At 39.9% G+C, this 26,690-nt stretch overlaps 1 protein-coding gene across 2 annotated transcripts; it reads left to right on the top strand.

Annotated features, from left to right (window-relative positions):
• The first annotated feature begins 2,883 nt into the window (after positions 1–2,883).
• Positions 2,884–6,475, top strand: LOC111193934 (uncharacterized). Of its 2 annotated transcripts, XM_049463493.1 has the most exons (11): positions 2,884–3,120; positions 3,490–3,537; positions 3,647–3,769; positions 3,908–3,955; positions 4,049–4,129; positions 4,268–4,315; positions 4,409–4,489; positions 4,632–4,745; positions 4,904–5,161; positions 5,450–5,530; positions 5,695–6,474. In XM_049463493.1, the coding sequence occupies exons 1-11, from the start codon at positions 3,085–3,087 to the stop codon at positions 5,749–5,751; spliced, it is 975 nt and encodes a 324-aa protein (XP_049319450.1). In that variant the 5' UTR covers positions 2,884–3,084; the 3' UTR covers positions 5,752–6,474. The 2 variants fall into 2 exon arrangements, with proteins under 2 accessions (XP_049319450.1, XP_049319451.1); XM_049463494.1 differs by lacking the exons at positions 3,908–3,955; positions 4,049–4,129 and having other exon boundaries at positions 5,695–6,475.
• Positions 6,476–26,690: the final 20,215 nt, after the last annotated feature.

Raw genomic sequence — 26,690 nt, 5'->3', positions numbered from 1 at the left:
ATTGCAAACCGTTCACTCGAATGAAAGAAAACGAGAGCACAAATTGCTATATCGTTCACTTTCTCGGGGTCATTTTATGAAAAATTTGATTATTCCTGAATATTTAGTCAGGACTTTTTTATTATTATTATTCACTTCAGTTGAAGGTTGCTTGTTTCATTTTTTTTAGAGTAAGATTATGCTTCTGCTATAAAAAAAAATAAATTATTTTGAGGCTTCTAACACATTTTATCTAGGGGCGGAGGGCGCTGTATTGTTACACACTGTATGTATAAAATTTAAACACACAGGCCTGTTATATTAATATTATGATGATGTAAAAATATCAAAAGACAAAGGCAATTCTGTAATTTCTCTGCCTCGAACTCACACCTTAGAGCTGAGAGGAAACGGTGCTCTTCCTTTTATCAAACATCGAAACATCACGTGCATCAGCTGTCACGTAATCAGACGCTGTAATGCTATGACGTAGTCAATCAAACAAGGAGACAATGCAGGCGCTCTCTCACACACACACACACACACACACACACACACACCGCTGCACTCAACTGACCTAGTTTTTTTGCATTTGTCTGATTGGCTGCAGTCTTGCAATGCATTATGGGCTCTTATTATTTGTATTTCAGTTCCATCACTGGCAGATGGCACCAGAGTACCTGTCCACTATCCACACACACACACACACACACACACACACACACACAGGCCTCCACATGAATGCCTGCACACACATACACACCACACCAGATGAGGGTGATTTAAAGGCACCCAACTAATTCATAAAACATTGCAGTGATCTTTTGATGTGGCGTGTTTGTGAGAGTCGGCTCATGTACACATCAGCTCTCATAAACACAGCATGTCTGTCTCTGATTCACACCACTGCAAAGTGTCAGAGGCAGTTGATGTTACAGAAAGCAAAGTGTTGAACCAACTGCACTCATCCGACAGTCTGTTTTAGAGAGGAACAAAGACCTCCTGTAAATAAACGAAACACTCATCTCCATATAGCTCTGAACCATTCACTCCCATACAGTATCAAACCCTCACAGTCTAAAGAGCTGAGGCTCCATCTGTGCTTTCATTCATCACTAGAACTGTATCATTTTAATAGTAGCATAGTATCATAATGATGAAAATATATTGCTTATTTAATAATTACTAAAACAGTTAAAAAGTTCTACTAGGTCTACTAGTCAGACTAAGTCTATGGACTAATCAAAACATGTTCATAAAGTTCTTTACACAAAAACTTTTCAGTCCCTTTCAGAATGAGCCATTTAAGGGCTCTGTCAAATAAGCTGTTGCTGGCAACCCCCTATGTTTACACAGAGTATTACCACATGATTGTGTAAGCTAATTATTGTGCTAATTAGTTAAACACAAACAAGTTAGTTCATGCTTAACTGTAATAAAAACACAAAAATCATTATTTGAAAGTACTTACTGTACAGGTCCTTCTAAAAAAAATAGCATATTGTGATAAAGTTCATTGTTTTCCATAATGAAATGATAAAAATTAAACTTTCATTTATTTTAGATTCATGCACACCAACTGAAATATTTCAGGTCTTTTATTGTTTTAATACTGATGATTTTGGCATACAGCTCATGAAAACCCAAAATATCTAAAAAAAAAAACACACAAACTCACAAAATTAGCATATCATGAAAAGGTTGTCTAAACGAGCATGGGTAAGACTGCCGACCTGACTGCTGTCCAGAAGGCCAACATTGACACCCTCAAGCAAGGGCGTAGGAGCGGGCTTGATATTGGGGGGACACATTTGCCAATATGAACCCAAGCCCACTCTATAGTTTCCTAGAACAACATTTGTGGAAATTACTTTTAATTAAAAAGTAAATTATTATTATACTGTGATTTTACAACCTAAACATGTTACTCCATGTTACAGTTACTGTTGTTAGAAAAAATTATGCACGCAATGTCTGAATTATATACATATGACAAAAATGATTAGTTATCACCTAATATTCATAATAATAGATTTGTTTATTATTGTTTATTCTTATTCTTATTATTATGTATTGGCATGTCAATTCTGTTGTATATTTACATTTTCTCCTGTGCTTTTATTTTTTAATTTTTTCTACTGAGAGCTCTTCTTAAGATGGTGTCCTTTTATGTAAAAGAATGTAACTTTACGTTTCATAGAGATTTTTTATAAACGTCAGGACATGTGGTCTTAATATTATTGTTATTATTATTATTATTATTATTATTATTATTATTATTATTATTATTATTATTATTATTATTATTATTAATATACTTGTAATGCAAGTAAAATTCTGCGTAATTTAATGTTTTTTTGCCTTCAGGGTTCACCACAACATATAATCGCACTATAATTAAGATAATGCACTAATAACGATGTTATAAATATTAATCTTTTACAGTCAGACACGTTTAAAAATTAGAAAGTCAGCACCGTTTAAAAATCCTTTTATTCTAGTACATAGATTTTAATTATTTAATTACTATTTCTAACAATAATAATAATAGTAATAATAATAATAGTTTTCCACACTGATTATTATTATTATTATTATTATTATTATTATTATTATTATTATTATTATTATTATTATTATTATTATTATAAAAGTTAATTTAATGTTCTTTGCCACCAGGGTTCACCACAACATATAATTGCGCAATAATAGAGAAAACTGTTTTAATAACTGTGCTATAAATATCAATATTTTACAGTCAGACACTCATGGCATTTAAAAATAAATATATAAAATACGCGTTTCTATGGCTACAGAAGTGACGCGGCGCGCGGCAGCGTTCAGCGCGAAGATTGGACGGTTGTTTGGTTTACAGAGTGCGTAAACTCTAGACCAGCAGCAGCTGCAGCTTTTCCCGGAGGAGATTCAGCGATTTTTCGAGAGCAAACCCTTTTATTATTTCATATTTACTGTTTTATTAATTTTATTGTGTTTTACTTATTATATTATTGGTATATTGTCCGTATTGTCTGTTATTAATCTTATATAGTTTGTTTTTCAGGTGTCGGAGGCCGGTGAGGGTTTACTGACACCCTGCGGTCCGACATGGAGTTTTGGCGTAGCGAAGAGCATCGCCTGGAGGTTAGTAAACAATTATCTAATTTTACACCAGATATATAGTGAAGAGATAAAACTAGAGGTGGAGCAGCATAAATTACAGCAGCTGTTAGTTCTGCAGGCGGAGTGTGAGGAAGTGATGAGTAGCTAGCCTAACCTAGTTAGCATAACATTAGCATTTTATTTAATAACTGTATCAGTCTGGAAAGGGTTCCTTGCTTGGGTGCTATAAAGGGTGGTATATGTGCTCACAAATATCATCAAATAAGCTCTAAAATCTTTACTGAGCTGCTCACAATATCAGCATTAGCAGGGACAGTAAATTCTTGTATATATTTTATGTCCTATTTTTTTAAATGATTGTAAAGCATATTGCATGTATTTCTATTGCAGGGGGCTTCTGGTGGTTCAGGAGACCCCTTCATTCTGCTGCCTTTTTGTGTAAGTCTCTTTCAAACTTATTTTTAATCTGCCTTAAAATGCAGCCTGTTTAGTTTATACTGCAGTGGATATAATCCTCAATTGTGGTTTTATCCCCATGTTTCTGAAGGGCACTGAGGAGCTGAGGGCTGCCTGTTTGCAGTGGCAGGGTGAGGGTCCAGACCCCTGGACGGAGCTCAGGAGGGTCCAGCATGAGTTCCTCGAGGGGAAGCTGAGGGCCCTCATTCAGAAGGTCAGTAAAGCACAATGAATAATTAATTAAGATGCAGATAAACATCACAGTCACGTTTTACACACTGTAAATGCTTGTATATGTCAACATATGTTGATTATTGTTTTTAGAAATGGTTGGAATTTATTTTAATTGTAGGTGGAGTCTCACTGCGCACGCGACCCTACCACTCTCCTGCCTTTTTGCGTGAGTCTCTACCAAACTGTTATTGTTGATTTGTCTAAAAATGCAGCGTGTTTAGTTTATATTGCAGTGTATATAATCCTGAGTTGTATTCAGGAGGAGCCAGACCCCTGGATGGAGCTCAGGAGGGTTCAGCATGAGTTCCTCGAGGGGAAGCTGAGGGCCCTCATTCAGAAGGTCAGTAAAGCACAATGAACTATTAATTAAGATGCAGAAAAACATCACAGTCACGTTTTACACACTGTAAATGCTTGCATATGTCAACATATGTTGAGTATTGTTTTTAAAAACGGTTGGAATTTATTTTTATTGTAGGTGGAGTCTCACTGCGCCCGCGACCCCCCCACTCTCCTGCCTGTTTGCGTGAGTCTCTAGCAAACTGTTTTTGTTGATTTGTCTAAAAATGCAGCGTGTTTAGTTTATATTGCAGTGTATATAATCCTGAGTTGTATTCAGGAGGAGCCAGACCCCTGGACGGAGCTCAGGAGGGTTCAGCTCAAGTTCCTCGAGGGGAAGCTGAAAGCCCTCATTGAGAAGGTGAGAAAAGCACAATGAACAATTAATTAAGATGCAGAGAAGCATCACAGTCATACAGCTGCTTTCAAAACCAAATACCACCTTAAATCTGTTGAATATCTGTTAATATGTGTCTTTAAAACCTTCATCTTCCCCTCCATAGCAGCTTTCCTGTCCCAGGCGGCGTGTTGGGAGTGTTCTGGTGCCGGTTATGGAGGCAGCCCTCGCTCACAGGCTGGACTCTACCGAGCCTGATCTCCCAGGTCCAGTTGCACAGGTAAGAGTTTGCAGTTAATCCTAAATAATCTTTGCCTCTCTACTTTCTTAAAATGATTAAAGATCTACAATTCATTATGAAACCTGTTATAAGAAGCCGTGAGAAAGGTGTGTGAAAGGAATAATAATCTCCTATTGTTTCGTTTTTGTCATTGACAGTGCGAAGAAGCTCCAGCTCCAGACCTCACCACCACCTCTCATCCGGAGCCATCCAGTCAGGGAGACACTGCACTGTCACCCAACAATAACACACAGCGCAGATCCCTGAAACGCCCTGTCACCAACTTTCGGAGCTCCTTTGTGTGTCGTTTCAGGTCTCCTCGCCGAGTCCTGGTGCAGGTAGAAGAGGCAGATCCCTCTCGCCGGCTGGACCTTCAGGACACAAAGCCTGAACTGGAGCCAGTGCCAGCTGCACAGGTAAGAGTTTGGACTAAATCCTGCTGTCAGCTATAGAAGCTTCCCTGTATATCCCATTTACTGTATCTCATTTAATAATAATTATGTTAATTCATGGTATAATTTAGTCCAAAACACTTTAGACATTCCTGCAGTCACAGCAATATTGATAAGCATTTTACAATATATTACGTATACAATTATGTAAATATTTGACAAGCATTATGCAATGAAATTATTAGTAAATTGTCTACAACAGTAAAGGTGTACAACAGTTCCCCTTTATTTTTGTGTCTCTGTCTCTTGTAGGACGAGGACGACCTGGAGAACGACGTGGAGGTCCTGGAGTTGGAGCATCACAGGCCAGGAGAGACAGCTCCAAACAGAAAGGTTAGATTTCAGTGTTAATTAAAGCAAAAGGATCAGCATAGAATCATAAAAATCCGCTGTTTTGTTGTGTTGTATTGTTTGTGCATGTATATGCAATGTCTGTGTTAATGTTTTTTACGCCATGTCTTACTTAGTTCTTTGTTTTTTTATTTCTTTTCATGCAGAGAGGATGGCTACAGCACCTGCTCAGCTGCTTCAGGTGGAAAGCAAGAAAGAGCTGAAAAGGTGATCTGTAGAGGATCTGGCTGTAGAGCTGTACATACATACACAAACACATACATAAACACATACATACACAGACATACATTCCAGGGTTAGAATTTTGGTAAATGAGCTGAGGCACACAGTAGTGGTCTGGAGGTTGTGGGTAATATTCTGTGATCTCCTATGTCGTGCGCTTGGAGGGGGGTGAGTCTGGGATGCCAGAATTCACTGCTGAGTCTTCCTGAGGTGTTCAGCGTAACGCTTATGAAGGGAGGTGCTCAGCGGATGACCCCTGTGAAGAGCTTGTGGCGTAGTGAAGGATCAGTGGGAGAAGGGAAGGGTGGGTGTTTCATTTTTGGGATAAATGTTGCTGATTGGATGGTAAATGGCCACAGCAGGGTAGTTGTTAGCTGTAGGAGTTTATGGTTCTCGTGTAGTTTTATGTAAATGAGTGGGAGAGTAAAGAAGGGAATGGGCGGAGCTCTAGATTTAACCACAGTTGCGTAACTTACATAGATATAGAGATAGACGAATAGGATACACAAAGAAATACACACACAGTAATACACATACATACACACAGTTTTAAACATATACATACACAAACACATGTACACACAACTGTTTTTGTCTTTATGTGCATAGTTGTATGTATGTAAATATGTGTGTTTTTGTTTCTGTGTGTATGTATGTATGTATGTATATGTGTGTTTGAAATTGTGTGTTTGTGTATGTATGCATTTATGTAAGCATGTGAGTATGTTTTTAAGTGTTTGAAATTGTGTGCATGTATGTGCATGTGTAAGTTCATGTAATTATGTGTGTTTGTATGTGTATGCATGTGTATTCATGTCTGCATGTGTTTGTGTAGGTTTTTGTATCTATATGTGTATTTGCATGTGTATGAATGTGTCCGTATGAATGTGTGTGTGTATGAATGTGTCCGTATGAATGTGTGTGTTTGTATGAATGTGTGTGTGTGTGTGTGTGTGTGAATGGGTGTGAATGTGTGTTCTCCATGGATCGCCACCTTGCCGTTGGTGGAGAATCTTGTGTGTTCCAATGAACCTGAGAGCGATGCCGTCTGGAACTTAGGTTCCTGGTAGGGTCACCTATGGCGGTACGGTCGAGGGGGAGGTTCCAGACTAAGTGCGATCTGAAGAAGACCTCTTATTTGTGTGTGTGTGTGTGTGTGTGTGTGTGTGTGTTCTCCATGGATCGCCACCTTTCCATTGGTGGAGAACTTTATGTGTTCCAATGGACCTGAACGGTATAAAAATATTTTGGGCACCCTAAAAAGTTTCATGATTTTTCTTTATAAATCATTGTTGGTTCAGATCTGCAATTTCAGTTAAATATCATACAGAAGATGAACATAGTGATGTTTAAGAAGTAAAATGAAGTTTATAAGATTTATAGAAAGTGTGCAGTAATTCTTTAAATAAAATTTAAATTAAATTAATTTTAAAAATTTGGCCACGGTTGATTGCTGGTCCAAACAACCAGTGATTTATAAAGGACTGTTGTAAATGTTTCAAAGAATCCAATTTGCCCGATTACCAATCAGGATGCTGCTGCTGATCAGGATCATGATGGAGATGACCATGATGAGGATACTATCTCTGGGTGCTCTGAGAGGCAGTCAGAGGTAAAATGGTCAACTACAAATTCAGTGTTATTTGTATTGAAATAGCTAATGCATTTATGCCCTACTGAATACACAGAACATACAGAGCATTCCTTCCAAACTGGACCCTCCACATGTAGGCGTAGTAGGGTGACCTCTGAGGTGAATCAGCATTTCATAATCAGTTATAATTTATGTGTTTGTATGTTCATGAATACATCTCCCACCAATGAATAATGAAAATCTCTTTTTATAGGTTGGAACAGACACTGTACGAGCATTGTACAAAAGAACACTGGAGCTGGATATACAGTACAAGCTCCTATAGAAAAAAGGATTAAGCCAAAAATATAACAACTGGAGTATGAAAAAATGCTATAGTCAGACTTATATTAAATGTTCATTTAATGTACATATCCAATAACATTGCTGTCTTAAGGTAGCTCAGTATATATATATATATATATATATATATATATATATATATATATATATATATATATATATATATATATATATATATATATATATATATATATATATATATATATATATATATATATACAGTGCCCTCCATAATTATTGGCACCCCTGGTTAAGATGTGTTCTTTAGCTTCTCATAAATTGAGTTTTGTTCAAAATAATATAGGACCACGATGGAAAAAAAGAGTAAAATACAACCTTTAACTCAAGTGAATTTATTCAGTAGGAAAAAAATCCCACATTAAGAAATAATTATTTAACATCAAATCATGTGTGCCACAATTATTAGCACCCCTGATGTTAATACTTTGTACAACCCCCTTTTGCCAACAAAACAGCACCTAATCTTCTCCTGTAATGTTTCACAAGATGGGAGAATACAGAAAGAGGGATCTTTGACCATTCCTCTTTGCACATTCTCTCTAAATCATCCAACGACCTGGGTCCTCTCCTCTGCACTCTCCTCTTCAGCTCACCCCACAGGTTTTCAATGGGGTTGAGGTCTGGGGACTGAGATGGCCATGGGAGGAGCTTGATTCTGTGTGCGGTGAACCATTTCTGTGTAGATTTGGCCACATGTTTAGGGTCATTATCTTGCTGAAAGACCCAGTGACGACCCATCTTCAGCTTTCGGGCAGAAGCCACCAGATTTTGTTTTAAAATGTCCTGGTATTTTAGAGCATTCATGATGCCATGCACCCTAGCAAGGTTCCCAGGGCCTTTAGAAGAGAAACAGGCCCACAGCATCACTGATCCCCAGCCGTATTTCACAGTGGGCATGAGGTGCTTTTCTGCATACTCAGCTCTTGTGTTACGCCAGACCCACTTAGAGCATTTGTTGCCAAAAAGCTCTATCTTTGTTTCATCTGACCAAAGCACACGGTCCCAGTTGAAGTCATAGTACCGCTTAGCAAACTCCAAACGTTTGCGTTTATGATTGTGAGTGAGAAATGGTTTCTTCCGTGCATGCCTCCCAAACAGCTTGTTGGCATGTAGATAGCACCTGATGGTTGTTTTGGAGACTTTGTGACCCCAAGAAGCTACCATTTGTTGCAATTCTGTAACAGTGAGCTTTGGAGAACTTTTTATTTCTCTTATCATCCTCCTCACTGTGCGTGGTGGCAAAATAAACTTGCGTCCTCGTCCAGGCTTGTTTACCACTGTTCCAGTTGTTTTAAACTTCTTAATAATTCCTCTGACAGTAGATATGGACAGGTGTAGGCGAGTAGCGATTTTCTTGTAGCCATTGCCTGACTTGTGAAAGTCAACACACATCTGCCTCACTTGAATGGTATGTTCCTTTGTCTTTCCCATGTTGAAGATAAATGGCCTCTGTGTCACGTCATATTTATACCCCAGGGAAACAGGAAGTTGTGAATTACTAATTAAATGTTCCTACATACTCTGATCAACTTCGTAAACTACTGTAGAAGTGACAGAAATACTTTTATTAAATTTATTTCCTAAGAATTGTTAGGGGTGCCAATAATTGTGGAACAGGTGATTTTATGAAGAATAATTATTTCTTAGTCAGGGATTTTATTTCCCCCTTAAAATTTACTTGAGTTAAAGGTTGGACTTTACTTTTTTTCCCATCGTGGTCCTATATTATTTTGAACAAAACTCAATTTATGAGAAGCTAAAGAACACATCTTAACCAGGGGTGCCAATAATTATGGAGGGCACTGTATATATACTCAGTATATATATATATATATATATATATATATATATCAGTCTAAAAGAACAGAAGATGACAGCTGAGTATTCAGCTACCTAACTAGCTGGTCTAAACCTACTGTAGTGGGAATGAACAGGATTACAGCATCATAACTACTGCCAAACAAGACGAACAAGTGCGTTAAAAAGGTTTTAAACTGGATTATGTTCCACGGTAAAGTGCTAAAGCAGCCTTAGCAGGGTTAACTTCTTATACTACTTAAAAGAAAGCGAGGCTGGGTTACAGTAAACAAGAGACAAACTGAGCTAGATAAAGTTTACTGCTTATCTGAATGATCCATTCCACCTTAAATAGTGCAGCAGTTGCTGCTATTGCATGCTAGTGTCTCGGGCGCCATTTGCCAATATGAACCCAAGCCCACTCTATAGTTTCCTAGAACAACATTTGTGGAAATTACTTTTAATTAAATTAAAATTATTATTATAAGGTGATTTTACAACCTAAACATGTTACTCCATGTTACAGTTACTGTTGTTAGAAAAAAATATGCATGTAATGTCTGAATTATATACATATGACAAAAATTATTAGTTATCACCTAATATTCATAATAATAGATTGTTTATTCTTATTATTATGTATTGGCATGTCAATTCTGTTGTATATTTACATTTTCTCCTGTGCTTTTATTTTTATAAACGTCAGGACATGTGGTCTTACTGTGAACTACAAATGAACAGAAGTCACTTTACAGCAGTGTTTCTCAACCCTGTTTTACATATTCTACTGAATATTAACACTGTTCTGCATATTCTAGAGCTTCCTCTGCTTTAAAGGCATTTAATAAAGTTAGTGGTGGTATGATGTGTCTAATACACTGCTGGATATACATGATTAATGTAGGCTCCATAGGGGGCTAAAGGATTTAAACAGGTAAACTCAGTAAATGACTGTTTATTAGCTGATCAGCTGGATCAGGTGGAAAGCACAATTTTGGGGCAGTGATCAGGGTTAAGAAACTGCTCTAAACTACAAACATAAAGTACTGTACTAAATTCTGGCTATCCACTACATCTGGCTTCTAGATAACTAGTTAGCTAAATTAATTTTCGTTCATTATAGCTCACAGTAAGTCCTTTAATGCTAAATTAATAAACACAGTTTGAAAATGAAATGGTGATTAGCTGATCAGGTACAGGTCAAGTTAAACATTACATAAACAGTTGACTCCCAATCTAGCTAATTCCAAAGTTAAGCTAACCCACTAACACAGCTGCAGTTTATTAATCACAGTGGGTTTAAACTGTGTGCTGATTCAGAGACGTGTTTTTTAACCAGCTATCATATCTCCGTATATCCATCTCTGTTTTAAAATCAGCTGAAGCTGCTGATCCCGGTCCGCTGCTAAATCTCACAGCGAGGGGGAGGGGCTTCCCCAACAGCACACTGCCTCTTCTCTGCGCGACGCAAAACCAGCAAGCTGATTGGCTGTTTCTACTGAGAGGCGGGACTTAATTCCTGAACCGGCTCCGTGATTGGTCTGGTCTGTCTCCTCATTAATAGTACAGCTGAGTTTAGCGAAAAGATATCCTTTTTGGGGGGGACAAATCCACCTGTGTCCCACCCATCCCCCTGGTTCCTACGCCAATGAGAAGCAAGAGAAGAAATTTCTGAATGAATAGGCTGTTTCCAGAGTGCTGTATCAAGGTCTGTGGGAAGGAAAAACGCTGCGCAACGAGAAGAGGTGACCGGACCTTGAGGAAGATTGTGGAGAAGGGCCGATTCCAGACCTTGGGGGACCTGCGGAAGCAGTGGACTGAGTCTGGACTAGAAACATCCACAGCCACCGTGCACAGGCGTGTGCAGAAAATGGGCTACAGGTGCCGCGTTTCCCAGGTCAAGCCACGTTTGAACCAGAAACAGCGGCAGAAGCGCCTGACCTAGGCTACAGAGAAGCAGCACTGGACTGTTGCTCAATTTTTGCATGTCATTCGGAAATCAAGGTGCCAAAGTCTGGAGGAAGACTGGGGAGAAGGAAATGTCAGTGTCAAGTACCCACAGTCAGTGATGGTCTGGGGTGCCATGTCAGCTGCTGGTGTTGGTCCACTGTGTTTTACCAAGGGCAGGGTCAATGCAGCTAGCTATCAGGAGATATTGTAGCACTTCATGCTTCCATCTGCTGAAAAGCTAGAGATGAAGATTTCATTTTTCAGCAGAACCTGGCACCTGCTCACAGTGCCAAAACCACTGGTAAATGGTTTACTGACCATGGTATTACTGTGCTCAATTGGCCTTCCAACTCTCCTGACCTGAACCCCATAAAGAATCTGTGAGACATTGTGAAGAGAAAGTTGAGAGACGCAAGACCCGACACTCTGGATGAGCTTAAGGCCGCTATCGAAGCATCCTGTGCCTCCATAACACCTCAGCAGTGCCACAGGCTGATTGCCTCCATGCCATGCCGCATTGAAGCAGTCATTTCTGCAAAAGAAATGCACTTTTCTTTTATTGGTCGGATGAAATATGCTATTGTTTTTTTATTTTTTCTTTACTCATAAATGTTTTTATTAAAACAATAAAAGGCTTGAACTACTTCATTTGTTTGTAATGAATCTAAAATATATGAAAGTCTAATGTTTATCAGTACATTACAGAAAATAATGAACTTTATCACAATATGCAAATTTTTTGAGAAGGACCTGTATATATTCCTCATCTGCTGATTTGCCACAGACAATAGGTACAGATCCCTCCCTCAGACAAAGTCTGCTGGCTAAACCTGCAGTGTTCTGTCTGAGGTTTTTAACCAGCAGACTGAAATGGCGTTTCTTTAACTGATCTAGAGGATGGGGCTCTGATGTGGGTTGACGGGTGAGGGTGGTGTCAGGGTGGTTCCATGCAGATTTCCTTATTGTAGCATTACAATAACAAGGGTATCCAAATGTGCTCATAGAAGCATATGATTCCTTACACCAAAATCTTTCAGCTGAATAAGAGAAAACAGATGGATAGATTTTTTTTTTGGTGCTTGGAGTGTTTGAGTGAGTTTTGCATAATATTTCCAATAAATACACCCTAATATCCCATTAATTAAGTCGTAAAAGCTCCAGACCAGTTCAGTGTAGTTAGAGTAATTTGTAGTGGTACCCTAACAGTTCATTGTAGTTATTGAGTAATTCCTACATGTTTTCTTGACCTGTTCACAGTAGTTACTGAAAAAATCCCCACAAAATTCCTGTTCAGTTCATAGTAGTTAAAGTGACAGTTTTGAGAGTAAATGAATTCGGACATTTTCATGAGGATTTTCTTGTCCTAACTGTTCCTATTTTGAGTTTAGTGATGTGTGAATGAGCAGTATGATGACTGAGTTTGCTGTTAAAATGTCTCCATTTACACAGTAGCTCTTGTATCAGAGTCATTAGCAGCACCATAACAGAAAAAGGTCCCTGGACCTACCAGACCACTCTGTTTTTAAAAGAAATATATGTGGTGTTACAGGAATGGTAGCAGAAGCATAGTGATGCTCTCTCCTCACTCAGAAACACTACTGTTTTCAGTTTAAAAGAAAAAATATGAATGACTGCTGACTTAATCAGTAATATTTATTGTTTCCTGAAATTCCCAATAGCTCCTGAACAGTTCACATTAGTTATTGGGCATTTTCTAATAGCTCCTGAACATACTAGTTATTAATTGCTAATAGTTCCTCAACGGTTTAAAGTAATTATTCCCAATAATTTCTGAACAGTTCATAATAGAGTAAATTTCATACAGTGAAACTCATCCTATGAGTTTCTGGGCAATTCTCAGTAGTTACGGTAAGCCTCAATAGTTGAATATTTATAATAGTTATTAAACCATTTCTAAACATTATTTAAGAGTTCATTGAGGTTACATATTTTTAATAATTCCAGGACATTCATAGTAGTTACTCAATAATTCCTAATAGTTTCTGGACAGTTCATACCAGTTTCTTTTTGAGTAGTCATAGAAATGGCTTTTAATGGATTTAATAGGCTAAGAAATCTACAGTGTGTGCACCAGCAGCTCTAGTGATGTAAATGAATCCACAGTGTTGTCAGTGTGTGATCTCAACCCATTTAACACAGAAAACACACACCAGGAGAGACCCCGCCCCCTTTATCTGTGTGTCCATCATCTTCAGCTGTTTTTCTGCAGTGTCATCCAGAGGACTGTCAGCTCAAGCTGCTACAGAGAGAGAGGGGGGAGAGAGAGGAGGGGGGGGGGGGAGAAGAAGGGTAACAGGATAGAAAAATTGACAAGTAAATGACAGATAATACTAGCAAAAAATAACAAGAAAAACACAGACTAACCTCCTGTTTATTGGTATATAATTGGTATAGTATTTATTTAGCAGCCATATTTTAATAAAGCTCTTTGCATTTGAACTGGTGTAGTGACCTTCATTTAAAGTACAGCTGAATTTTTATTTTATTTATTTATTTTTTTATCACTCCAAATGTAGTTGATTCATGAGTTCATGACAAATGTGAATGGCTGGATTTCTTTTTTTGGACAAAAACTCAGCACCTCTGAACTTTTGTTGCTAAAGAATCATTTGGCATAAATCTGGACGCTAAATTTGATGGTCAGCAAGTAAAAAACAACCTAGCTGGCCAAGCGCAATGAAACTAAAGTAGCCAATTAGCAATTCAACTGAATATCTTTATATCTCTGTATCATTGATTAGCTTTGTGCAAACTAAGGGCTAACAAATAAGAGCGGGCACACTACGAGAGCAAACAGGAACTGAAGCTACACCAGACTGCGCTTTTTACTCCATTTTAACTGCAGCTACGCTGTAAGAGCAACAGCAAACGCGCTTTTCAGCGCGCTTTTTCGGACAAGGCTGAGCGATTCTCACTTGAGCGGGGCGTGGCAAACCCCCTCATTCACACATTCTCTGTCTACACACCTCAGGGGCGTTACTCACGCTTTAAAAGACAGTCTGGTGGAGCTGATTTCCTATATCGCCCGCACCTGCGCGCAAATTCAGACTCCTATGTCGTCACTCACACTCGCCGAGGCGTCAGCCGAAGGCGTCAGCTGTTGTGTGAAGACCCTCTCGTGTGAAGACCTAACTCGGGTAAAGACCTGCGAGTCTACCTGCGTGGGTAAAGACCTGCGAGTCTACCTGCGCGGGTAAAGACCTGCGAGTCTACCTGCGCGGGTAAAGACCTGCGAGTCTACCTGCGCGGGTAAAGACCTGCGAGTCTACCTGCGCGGGTAAAGACCTGCGAGTCTACCTGCGCGGGTAAAGACATGCGAGTCTACCTGCGCGGGTAAAGACCTGCGAGTCTACCTGCGCGGGTAAAGACCTGCGAGTCTACCTGCGCGAGTCCACTGAGCAAGGCCACTGACAAGGCAGCCCGTCCTACTGCCTCACAAAATGTGCTCCCATCACATTCCTGTCATCTCCGGTACGCACAGAAGGCGTAAAAACACACATAGGTGCCAGGACCATACTAACCTGCGTCCTCTTAAGCAAGCCACGCCCACTACTACCTCATTCTCTGTTGGGCTGAGGAACTGCCAGTCGGCGGTTAATAAAGCAGATTTCATCGCCTCTTATGCAAATCATCTCTCACTACAACTACTGGCTCTGACTGAAACCTGGATTAAATCTGAAAACACTGCTACTCCGGCGGCACTTTCAAATAATTATTCCTTTACCCATACTTCTCGTCTCTCAGGACGAGGAGGTGGAACTGGCCTATTGCTCGCGAATGGCTTAAAATACACTCCACTATTACCTGCAAACTCATACAACTCGTTCGAGTATCATGCCACACTGGTTAATACTCCATCAAAACTTACTGTCGTTGTCATCTACCGTCCTCCTGGACAAATGGGCGAGTTCACACATGAACTTGACATGCTACTGTCTTCTATCCCCGAGCAAGATTGCCCCATGCTCATTCTAGGGGATATGAACATCCATCATGACAGTAACAGCTTCACAGACTTCTCATCCCTCATGCAGTCTTTCGATCTGGAGCAGGTCCCCAGCCCCCCAACACATAAAGCTGGCAAACATCTAGACCTGATCTTCACTCGTAATTGTGACACCGACTCTTTAACTGTCACTCCTCTACACCTCTCAGACCACTTCTTCATGCAACTCAACGTTCGCATTTCGAAAAAACCCACAGCTACTACTACTATGGTCTCGTTCCGCCGAAATCTTCGAGATCTCCCAGCAGACCAGTACTCCTCGCTGGTGACTGACAATATGCCTCCATTAGGCTCATTTTCATCACTCAATGTTAATGATGCCACTGATACTCTTTGCTCCACATTAAGCTCCTGTTTGGACGACCTCTGTCCTCAAACATCTCGAGCCATTAAACCAAGCAAACCGCAGCCATGGCTCAAAAATGACACGCTCAGGGAACTACGCTCCAAACTCAGAGCTGCTGAAAGAAAATGGCAAAAAAAGCATAACCAGACAGACCTAAAAAACTACCAACTGCTTCTGGCTTCTGTTTCAGCCAGCCTCACTGCTGCTAAAGCTGAATTCTATCACAAAAAAATCTGCTCCCTCACAGACTCCCGGAAACTATTTGCTACATTCAAAACACTACTCAACCCTCCACCTCCTCCTCAGGCTACCTGCCTTACGGCTGAAGCTCTTGCCTCATTCTTTACTGGGAAAGTGGCAGCTATCAGCAGACAGTTTACTGATGCGACATGTAGCAGTCCTACATCATGCTCTGCTGCCCGGTATCCCTCTACCGAAGGTGTCGCTTTCTCCTCGTTCGCTCCTCTCACTGAGAACGAGACACTGGCTCTCCTAACGCGTAGCCGTCCTACTACGTGTCCACTTGACCCGATTCCTTCAGACCTTCTGCAAACCATTGCACCTGCAATCATTCCGGCTATTACTCACACGATCAATGCCTCTTTAACATCTGGTGTGTTCCCGACTGCTTTTAAACAAGCACAGGACACACCACTGCTTAAAAAGCCTTCTCTCAACCCCGCCCAGGTTGATAACTACAGACCGGTCTCACTACTGCCTTTTCTTTCTAAAACATTAGAAAGAGCAGCTCTCAATCAAGTCTCTGGCTTCCTCACCCAAAATGACCTCCTGGACCAGAACCAATCTGGTTTCAAGAAAGGGCACTCTACTGAGACGGCTCTGTTGTCTGTGACAGAAGCGTTAAAAACTGCTAGAGCTGCAGGACAGTCCTCAGTGCTCATTCTGCTGGACCTCTTGGCTGCTTTCGACACAGTCAACCATGACTTCCTCCTAACTATACTCTCGAACATGGGGATCTCAGACAATGCACTGTCATGGTTCAGATCGTACCTCACTGGGCGCTCGTTCAGGGTGTCATGGCAAGGACGGCTGTCCCCAGCCCACTCGTTACCCACTGGGGTTCCCCAGGGTTCGGTACTGGGACCTCTTCTCTTCTCAATATACACCACCTCTCTAGGTCGGGTTATCCGCTCACATGGTTTTTCCTACCACTGCTTTGCTGACGACACTCAGCTATACCTGTTGTTCTCACCAGATGATCACTCAATCTCTGCACGAATATCACAGTGTCTCTCAGACATATCCGCATGGATGAAGGAACATCACCTCCAACTAAACCTCTCAAAGACTGAACTTCTGGTCATACCAGCAAAACCTTCTATTCAACACAACTTTGCCATAACCATCGACTCTCTCTCTCTCTCTCACCGACAAAGGTTGCTAGGAACCTGGGTGTCATGGTTGATGACCAGTTTCTCTTCACGCACCATGTGGCCTCAGTTGCTCGATCCTGCCGCTTTACCAGATCAGGAGAATCTCTCGCTATCTTTAAGAAACTCCTGAAGACAGAGCTCTTCAAAGAGCACTTACTCTCCTAACACCTCTAACAAACTAACTAATTCTAACCTCATCTCCTTCTTCCTCTTCTCTACTCCTCTATCCCATTATTTCCCTCTGACCTCCTTAAGGCCCTATCTATAGATGTTTTATTTTTAACTTATATTATTTTTGTACTTAACCTCTTCTATTATTTGCACTTCAATATTGTAAGTCGCTTTGGACAAAAGCGTCTGCCAAATGTAATGTAATGTAATGTAATATTGGAGAATGCTGTGGTCAGTAGTGGATTGTTTAGTTTTAGCCTTCAAGTTAAAAAAAATCACCACAGCTTAAAACAGATTCTGCAGTTTTTTCAGCTTTTCAAGGGTTCTACAGTAAAAACGACTGTCCTACATAGAACTTTGACAACTTAAATAACAGGGGTGGGACAAAATATCGCTATTGCAATATATTGTTCAGTTTTCTCTAAGATTCATTAAATTACCTTTATTGGAATTCGACCAAATAAGATTGTAGCTACTTTGAGCTTGTTAATGGAGTAAAAATAGGGATTTCTTTGCATGGAATATGCCCCATATGACTAGCATTGTAAGCTTGTTGGGAGCATTGGCTTAAAGCAATGTATTTAGGAATGCTGTGGAAGAACGGAGGTGGGCTGTTCGACAAAAGTTCATACTCATTATCATGTTGCACTCAATCCAGGTCCATTTCACACCAGATTTCTTCTTTAACATTCCTTGATCCAGAATGTCACATGTGTACAGAGAAATCATCATAAAAGGCATCACCATTATGCAGGGTAAACAGCATAGTGGGTGGTAATGATTGTGACCGGAAGCATCTGGCTAGAACTGTCCTTGTGAATAGACAAGCGAATCTGGTGGAAATCACATCCAGTTGTGGCATGTCAGTTTACAACATTTATCTAGTCATTAGTTTGGGATTATAGAGCTAAACTAAAACCTGGTACTGAGAGCTAGTAGCTCTGACTCTCTGTGTGTGTGTGTGTCGTAGGGTATTAATAAGGTATCATGAGGTGTTAATGTGGGTCGTCGACACACACACACTTATTTTAGAAACTCTGATAATCTGGGGTCTGCTTTAAGCCATTGCTAACCCCTTTTCCAGTGCCTTTGTGTGTATGTGTGTGTGTGTGTGTATTTGTCTGAATCTGAGCTTTGAGAGAGTGTGTATTGCTGTATGCGCAAGCATATGTGTGTGTGTGTGTGTGTGTGTGTGAGTGTGTTTGACAGCATGACAGTAAGCCGGGTACACTGAGAGGACACAGTTTTCAATATTGATATGGGAAGTGCTGGTGTCTGTGTTATCTGAGCCTTGTATTAATTTGGACGTGACGGCTGCTAGCCCGGCGTAGCCGATCGTCTCGAGGGGGAAACACGGCGTAATCCTAATCCCTTTCCATGCGGGATTCGGTCTAATCAACAGCTCTTTAAAATGAAAGCCTGTGCACTCAGAAAAGCAATCTACATACATTAGCTGTCTCCACTGTCCTCCCCTGAGCGCACACTGACATCACTTACGAGGGAAATGCAGATTTGTTCAGCGCTAACGGCTTTATGAAGCTAGGCTAACTGAATAAGAGAATAACGTACCGCATCCAAAATCACCTCCATCACTTTATGACCAAGACTTTGATGTTTTCAGACGATAGATTGAGTCTAAACCACAAGAAATTCACACCCAACCTGACAATTACGGAGCTATATAGGTTTACCCAAGCTAAAGAGCTAAAGACGCTAGCAGGAAATGATGAGATAGGGATTCAAGAATCTTATTTTGCGATGTGATTGCAGTCTTTGTAGTCTTTGTGCGAGAGTCCAGACACTGCCTTTTAAAAACCTCTCAATCATTCTTTCATTCTAACAGGCACTGCAATCCGCTTCCACATTTTGTCACCTTACAACCACAAACTTAAATGTGTTTATTGAGGTTTCAAGTGATAGACCAACATCAAGTAGCACATCATTGTGAAGTGGAATGAAAATGATACATAGTTTGGTGTGATATTGAAAGGTATTTAGCCCCCCCTATATAATACAGCTGCAATTACAGCTGAAAATCTTTTGGGGTTTGTCTCTACCAGCTTTGCGCATCTAAAGACTGAGATTTTTGCCCCATTCTTCTTTACAAAACAGCTCAAGCTCAGCCAAGTTAGATGGAGAGATACTGCAAACAGAATTTTTTAGGTCTTGCCACAGAGCTCAATGTGATTTAGGTCTTTTAGGACTTTAACTGAGCCATTCTAACACATGAACATATGAAATTTGATGTAAATCCTTCCACTGTAGCTCTGGCTGTATGTTTAGGGTCATTGTCTTGCTGGAAGGTGAATCTCCTTCCCAGTTTCAAGTCTTTTGCAGCCTCCAACAGATTTTCTTTCTTTCAGGATTGCCCTGTATTTAGTTTAAATCATATCACTCTGTCACTGCTGAAGAAACGCATCTCCACAGCATGATGCTGCCACCACCATGTTTCACAGGAGGCATGGCGTGTTCAGAAGGCAGTGTTACTGTTTTGTCATATATTGTGCCAAAAAGTTCAAGTTTAGTCTCATCTGACCACAAAACCTTCTTCCACATGTTTGTGGTTTCCCTGACATGGCTTGTGGACATTCTTTTTAACATTTTTCCATAAAGACCAGATGCACGACCTATAGCTGTCCCGTGGACAGATTCTCCAACCTGAGCTGTGGTTTTCTGCAGCTCTTCCAGAGTGAGCATTACCTTGGGATATGTTTTAAACTTCGCAATAACTTTATCTCTGACCTGTCTGGTCTGGAAAAACTTCACAGCAAATCAGATTTGACTAAGAAAACTCCATCACAACAATAAGAACTAGTTCTGATTTGAAAGAACCAACAAATTATGCATTGTAAAAATATTGTATTTCATGTGGCTTTATACCGATTTAACTGCAGAAATGCATTATAATGAAATCAGACATGACTAAAAAAATATCAAAATATTAATAACCAGAACATTTCTTATAGCAAGAAATGTGTGTGGTGCATTATACATCAGCTAACATACCGTCCCTACTGTCAGAGAGAATTTGATGGCACGAATACCATTTGTTGCACCAGCAACACGCAACACACACACACACACACACACACACACACACACAGAGGGAGAGAGTGCTGTTTAGCACTGCTAACGTAACAGAGAATCTGCCACCCAGGCCAGTTAATCCCCACTTCCTGTTTGATACTGGTCCTAATCCAAACAAAGCACAGCTGTGCTCCAACAGCAGCCGCTGGTTGCCAGATTGGCCATATGCTCTCCAATAAAGCAAAGCAAGTGGGGGGTTTGCAGAACTGACCCTGTCCTCTCCAATAGAAAAAAGGCTCACTGAAGGGAATCCTACAGGCAAATATAATGAAGCCACTGACAGCAGTTGCTGACCAATAAAAAACAAGTCTCTATCTTTGTCATTTTTTTGTTTACTACATAACCTAAACACTTAAAATGTACCCTACACTGTATCAACATTTCTAGATGAATTTTTACCTAGACTTTCATTGAAATCTTGAGGAATTTAAATTTTAAATCCTGAAAATGTTTACTCTCATTCCATAAGCAATGAATTTGAACACAACTGAGGTTGCCACATTGACCAAAACAAACTCTAAGGCAGAATTTCCAGGCTGGCACAGGAATTCCAGTGTGTATATAAACTAAACAGTATACACAGTGTATATTGTACAATCATTGATGTAAAAAAAAAAAAATAAATAACACCAAAAAAAAAATGGTTGGATCCTAATGAAAATTGAACGTAATCATGACATACAACTCCGGAAAAAATTAAAAGGCCACTTTAGATTCGTTTTTCTGATTTATTATTTATAGGAAGATGTTTAAGTAAAATTAATATTATTGTTTTATTCTTTAAACTACTGACAATATTTCTCCCAAATTCCAAATAAAAATATTGTCATTTAGTGCATTTATCTGCAGAAAATGAGAAATTAGAAAAATAAGGAAACAGATGCTTCAAAACTTTCAAACCTCAAGTAATGCAAAGAAAACAAGCTCATTTTCATTAAGAAACAACAATACTAATATTTTAACTCAGAAATAGTTAATAAATCAATATTAGGTGTAATAACCCTGTTTTTTAATCACAGCTTTTATGCATCATGGCATGATCTTCTCCACCAGTCTTACACACTGCTTTTGGGTGACATTATGCCACTCCTGGTGCAAAAATTCAAGAAGTTCAGCTTTGTTTAATGGATTGTGACCATCCATCTTCCTCTTGATGGTATTCCAGAGGTTTTCAAAATTGAACTGCTTGAATGTTTGTGCCAGACGTGGCTTAAGGTCACCAAAAGGCAGTGTGCATGACTGGTGGAGAGCATAACGAGACGTGTGAAAGCTTTTTTCTGGAGCTGTATGTAAGTGATTACAATGTTAAAGCAAATGGGTATGTTGGATGAGGCACGTCTAACAGTCAACAATCTCTCACCAAGAGGTAAATTACCCAAAAGTAGCCTCTTAGAGCATGTTTTAGGGCCCTCTTGTGGCAATACCCATAGTCTAATCACACCACATCTGTGATGATTTCAATATTTGCTTGTTAAGTATTAAGTATATGGCAGTATAAAGCGTGGCCTATGGGCTATGTAAAGGAGATGTTTTGAGCTGACAGAAAGGTTTAAAAAAACTTTACAAAAATGCTGGATTTTCCCACAGTAAAAATGTATATAAAATTGGTAATGAGATCTGCAAAAGGGCAGATCATATACATATAGAAGGAAAAATAAAGCAGAATCAAATGAGAGATTCCAGAAGCAAAAAAAATCCAAAAAACTAAATTAAAGTTAAGACTGCCAAAATCCAAACGCAAATTATTATTCTTTGCCGTTATTAGAAAATTAAGTAATCAAATATTTATAGTTATTTTTCATGTTTTGAATTTGCAACATTCACTTCCTTTTCAACTTTGCACATTTTGGTACAAAATGAACTCTGTACATTATGTATTATATGTATTTTTTTTCCCAAATCATCTAGCCAATCATCCCAACCATTCAGCTGCTAGTCAGCTGTATATCCCTCTAGTCACTAGTGATGCCACAACACAAGAAGGGGGGAAGACAAGCACATGCCTCCTCTGATACATGTGAAGTCAGACTCCACCTCTTTTCCAGTTGCTGATGATGCAGCATTGCCGAGTAGCATCACTTGGAGGAAAGAGCAGCGACTCGGTTCCGATACATTAGCTCACAGATGCCTTGTGATGATCGACATCACCCTTTGGGGTGATGTGGGGAAAGAGCGCCATCTACCCACCCACAGAGAGCAAGGCCAACTGTATAGTGGCAGCACTTTAGACCGCTGGAACACTCAGCGTCCATGTAGGCTTTTCTTTTTTTCCTTATTAAATTCAATATCTTAACATATTTTAATTGCAAAAACTTCATTTAAAATGTAAAACTTGTGTACCTTCTTTATTTGTAAACTGTTTTATCCTGTCAGCCCTCAGCCCACCCCAGACATCAAATTTTGCCTTCCCATCCCCTCCTCAAAAAAAAAAAAAAGAAAAAAAAAATTCGCACTCTGATGCTCACTATCTGCACTTTAACAGAGGAAGGTAAAAGAGGTCTGGACTTCTGGGCAATCTAATTCTCAACGTCGAAGCCTCTTCCTGAAGAAAATGAAAACCATATTTACAAAAAAGAGCACCTCATTGGTTATTCAGAGTTCGTTTCCATGACTCCCTGATGGGCAGCCAATTACAGAGCTGCAGAATGGTTCTCCTCTCAATCATTAGTGCAGGGAACTGCCCTTTGATGTCTCTATCCAGAGAAAAAGATACTAAAGGCTAAAGATGGAGAGAGGAGAAAAAATAAGACGCAAAAAGGACGGCACGTGATGGAGGGATGAGGAAAGGGGGATTATGTAGTTCTGTCCTCCTCTCTGTTTTATGCCTTTAATATTCGCCTCCTTGGCTTCTGATCTCTCTAATCCCGTTACTAAAGAGAGGGGAAACATACAGTCACGATTAGAGCTGCAATTACTCAACTGCAAGCGTACACAACTGGAACCAAAGCTACATCATGTGTCACGTTCCTATTTTGGTCAAGGCCGTTCGTGTCACAGTGATGTCCCACAGGAGCTTCTGCTAGCGTGGAAATGGAAGCAGATGGAAACGCTCCTCTGACTGTAGTGCATTTGGTGAGCGTGGTCTTCGCTCTAGGGCTGGGGCGACGCGTCGACATAATCGACGTCATCGATTACGAAAATACATCGATTTGCATAACGTGCGTCGGCGCGTCGTAAACATGATCAGAACTATGTTAATTAACACGGTAACATAGAAGCATAGAACTATTATTTAATTAAAATGATTTTTAAGAACAGCTAAACACAGTTCTGCAAGTCAAACGCGGAGGAGTTCACGTGCAAGAGAGAGAGAGAGACACACACACACACACACACAGAGAGAGAGAGAGAGAGAGAGAGAGAGAGAGAGAGAGAGAGAGATTCGCTTGTTCTGGTAAGAGCTTATATTCTAGTCCCATACATAATTCTGCAGCTCCCTCAGTGTTTTCTGCCGTATTTTGCGGCTAGCGCGAGCGCTTACAACTGACACCGCGGACCGCGAGGTGCCGCCGCGTTTGTGCCGAATCCGACTCTCTGCTGAATCTGACTCCCGCTTCGCGGACAGAATCGGCACAACACCCCCGCTGTAGAACTGCGGTAGTGAAAACAGCGCTTATAAATAAATTATTTTAGTTTCACTTTCAGTTTTCGTTATTTTTGTAATTTTTTAAAAATAAAAATATAATTAAAAAACAGACGCCTACATCTCGGACTATTTTCTGGAGCCCGGGTCGGATTTCGGGTCGGACCTCGGGTCATGTCGGGTTCGGGCAGAGAATCTAAGCTCTAGAGAGCTTGGACTCCGGAGAGCAATCTCCAGCTACAAAAAAAACGCCAGCGGGCATCTAAAGTTTGGGAGCATTTCACGCAAAAGGGCAACAATGTGGTCCTCTGCCATATGTCAACAGGGTCACACAGTAAGTTACCGTTTACATCAGGGTCTCCGCGGGTGTCCTTATAAAGACTTAAGGCTGTCTACCAAAGGTTTTAAACCTGCCACAGGCAGAAATTATACAGTTTTGGTTTATATTTGTGCATGGCATTTCGCAGTTTCCAGAAACAGTAGCATTATTCATAAGTTCAGGTGTTTAGCTAAGCTAGCTGCCTTAAGTTATTTTAGCTAGCGCCGTCGGCGCTGCGGTGTTACACCGTTTTCTGTCACCGTCGGAATTTTGTGACCAGTGCTTACGGTTATGAGCGTTCATTGGCAAAACGGAAGCTTTCTATACCTACACCTTACCCTCAGCCCTAAACTGAACCGTTTTGGCCAGTCGGGGTAAACATTAGAAACGAACACGTTTCGAATCGGCCAGTGCACCGGTCTGCTGAGAACTACTTGCCAGTGGTCACAAAATCTAGCGGTCACAGAAAACAGTGCAACACACGGTTGTGGTGTATGGGAGCTTATCCATTTTTAGCGTTATAGATCTAAACGTGTTGTACATGTAAGTGATTATAAGTGTGGGGTTTGGTTTAGTAGGCTTGTGTTGTTGTTGTTGTTGTTATTATATATAAATATAGTAATTTATCGTTTGCTTTAAAACGTAAAATAACAATTATTTAAATATGTTTCTCAATAAATAGATTAGTCGACTAATCGAAAAAAATAATCGTTAGAATATTCGTTTAAAAAATAATCGTTAGGGACAGCCCTACTTCGCTCCACCAGAGATCAACCTAAACACTAAAAAATAGCATTTAATGTTACAGGTCATCATGTGTTGCATTCTGCAGAGCGACGTTGCCTCCCTCAACTTTCAGCATTTTGATCATTTTGTAGCTGTTTTACATTTTCCCCTCCTGTTCTTACACTATAAATCACCAACATGCATTACACCTTTAACAAACCCTCTGGATTTATTTGGCTGCCAGACAAGCCCAAAGATGATCCATCCGCCCCCATGCTTAACAGTTGGAGAGGTGTTCTTTACATCTTTACATATGTTCTGCACGTATATTTAGTAATAATTTACCATAGTTTTTTATGCTATAAGGTGCACTATCAAAAAACTATGCATATAAAGTATGCATTAAACGCACTGGAATATGAGCCACAGTATGCAACACCATGTTTTCTTTCTAATTCAGCCGGTCTCTCTGCTGTGTGGTGAGAAAAGCTCACCTGTAAAGCTAAGCAATGTTAAGTAAATAAAACTATATTTCTTAAAAAAAAAAAAAAAAAAAAAACATTTAAAGTCAATTGAGTGCTGGACGTTCATCTACACATGAATTCTCTCCTTTAAACTGTTTATTAAGTGCTTCCGTTTATGTACAATAAGCTTAGATTTCCAGATTTCCAGATTTCCACTAAGGCTGGGTGCAGCTGCATTAGCAATAGCTAGCTGCGGTTAGCACAGCTTAGCGCTAGTAAATGGCACCCAACAGCGCTACACTGAGGAACCCAGAGTGTTCCGGTAAGTCAGGGTGATATTAGCTAGCGGTTCATCCCACATAGCTTGTTTTAACACAGTAAACGCACAGGCTGCAGTCCGATATAGTGCGACAAATACGACACTAATAAACGGAAGCACAGCTAATGAAAATTCAGTTCAAACTTTATCAATTACTTTTCTGGTGTTTAAGTGTTAATAAACCAGCTACAAGTAAAGATTGAGATAGCGAAAAAGCATTAGCATTTTTTTTTTAACTATATAATAGTGCATCAAGGAGTGTAATAATTATCCATAACATCCATAAACTGCCTCTACACCACTCCTCACAGAGTTAACCTAAGCTTTAACCTGTCAAGAGTTTTAGTTCATGTTTGAGATTTACAACAATTTAAACACTAATTCTGTAACAGCTGCAGCACTTAAGGTGGAACAGAAGAAAACAAAAAGAGGACAGTGTAGCTGTCTAGTCTCCAGCTTGCAGCTTAGAGTCACCCTAAATGGAGCAGCAGTTTCATCCAGGCACCTGTAACTGCTAAAAGTAAACTGAATAAAAGAATAGTAGTAGTAGTATTTAAACATATTAAAAATGTTTTTGGCATTTTTGCGACCATTCTCATACTGTTTCACTGTTTCACAGAGTACAAATGCATTTTAGCTCTAATGCAGTAATGCAGTCAGTAATAATATTAAAGTACCACTTACTGTACTTCGCTGACATATTACACAACATGTGGTCAATTTTCTTAGCCTACGTGCAATCTAAGCCATGCAGACTCCACATGATGTGTATTTATTTAT

The sequence above is a fragment of the Astyanax mexicanus genome, chromosome 14 (assembly GCF_023375975.1).
Source record: "Astyanax mexicanus isolate ESR-SI-001 chromosome 14, AstMex3_surface, whole genome shotgun sequence".
Lineage (NCBI taxonomy): Eukaryota > Metazoa > Chordata > Actinopteri > Characiformes > Acestrorhamphidae > Astyanax > Astyanax mexicanus.
This window is presented reverse-complemented; position numbering and strand designations above follow the sequence as displayed.

Excerpts from the sequence above, each read along its gene's own strand:
- LOC111193934 (XM_049463493.1), top strand. The coding sequence starts at position 3,085 with ATGGAGTTTTGGCGTAGCGAAGAGCATCGCCTGGAG. Across the intron at positions 4,316-4,408 it reads CCACTCTCCTGCCTGTTTGC|GAGGAGCCAGACCCCTGGAC; the intron begins GTGAGTCTCTAG and ends AGTTGTATTCAG. Across the intron at positions 4,746-4,903 it reads TCCCAGGTCCAGTTGCACAG|TGCGAAGAAGCTCCAGCTCC; the intron begins GTAAGAGTTTGC and ends TGTCATTGACAG.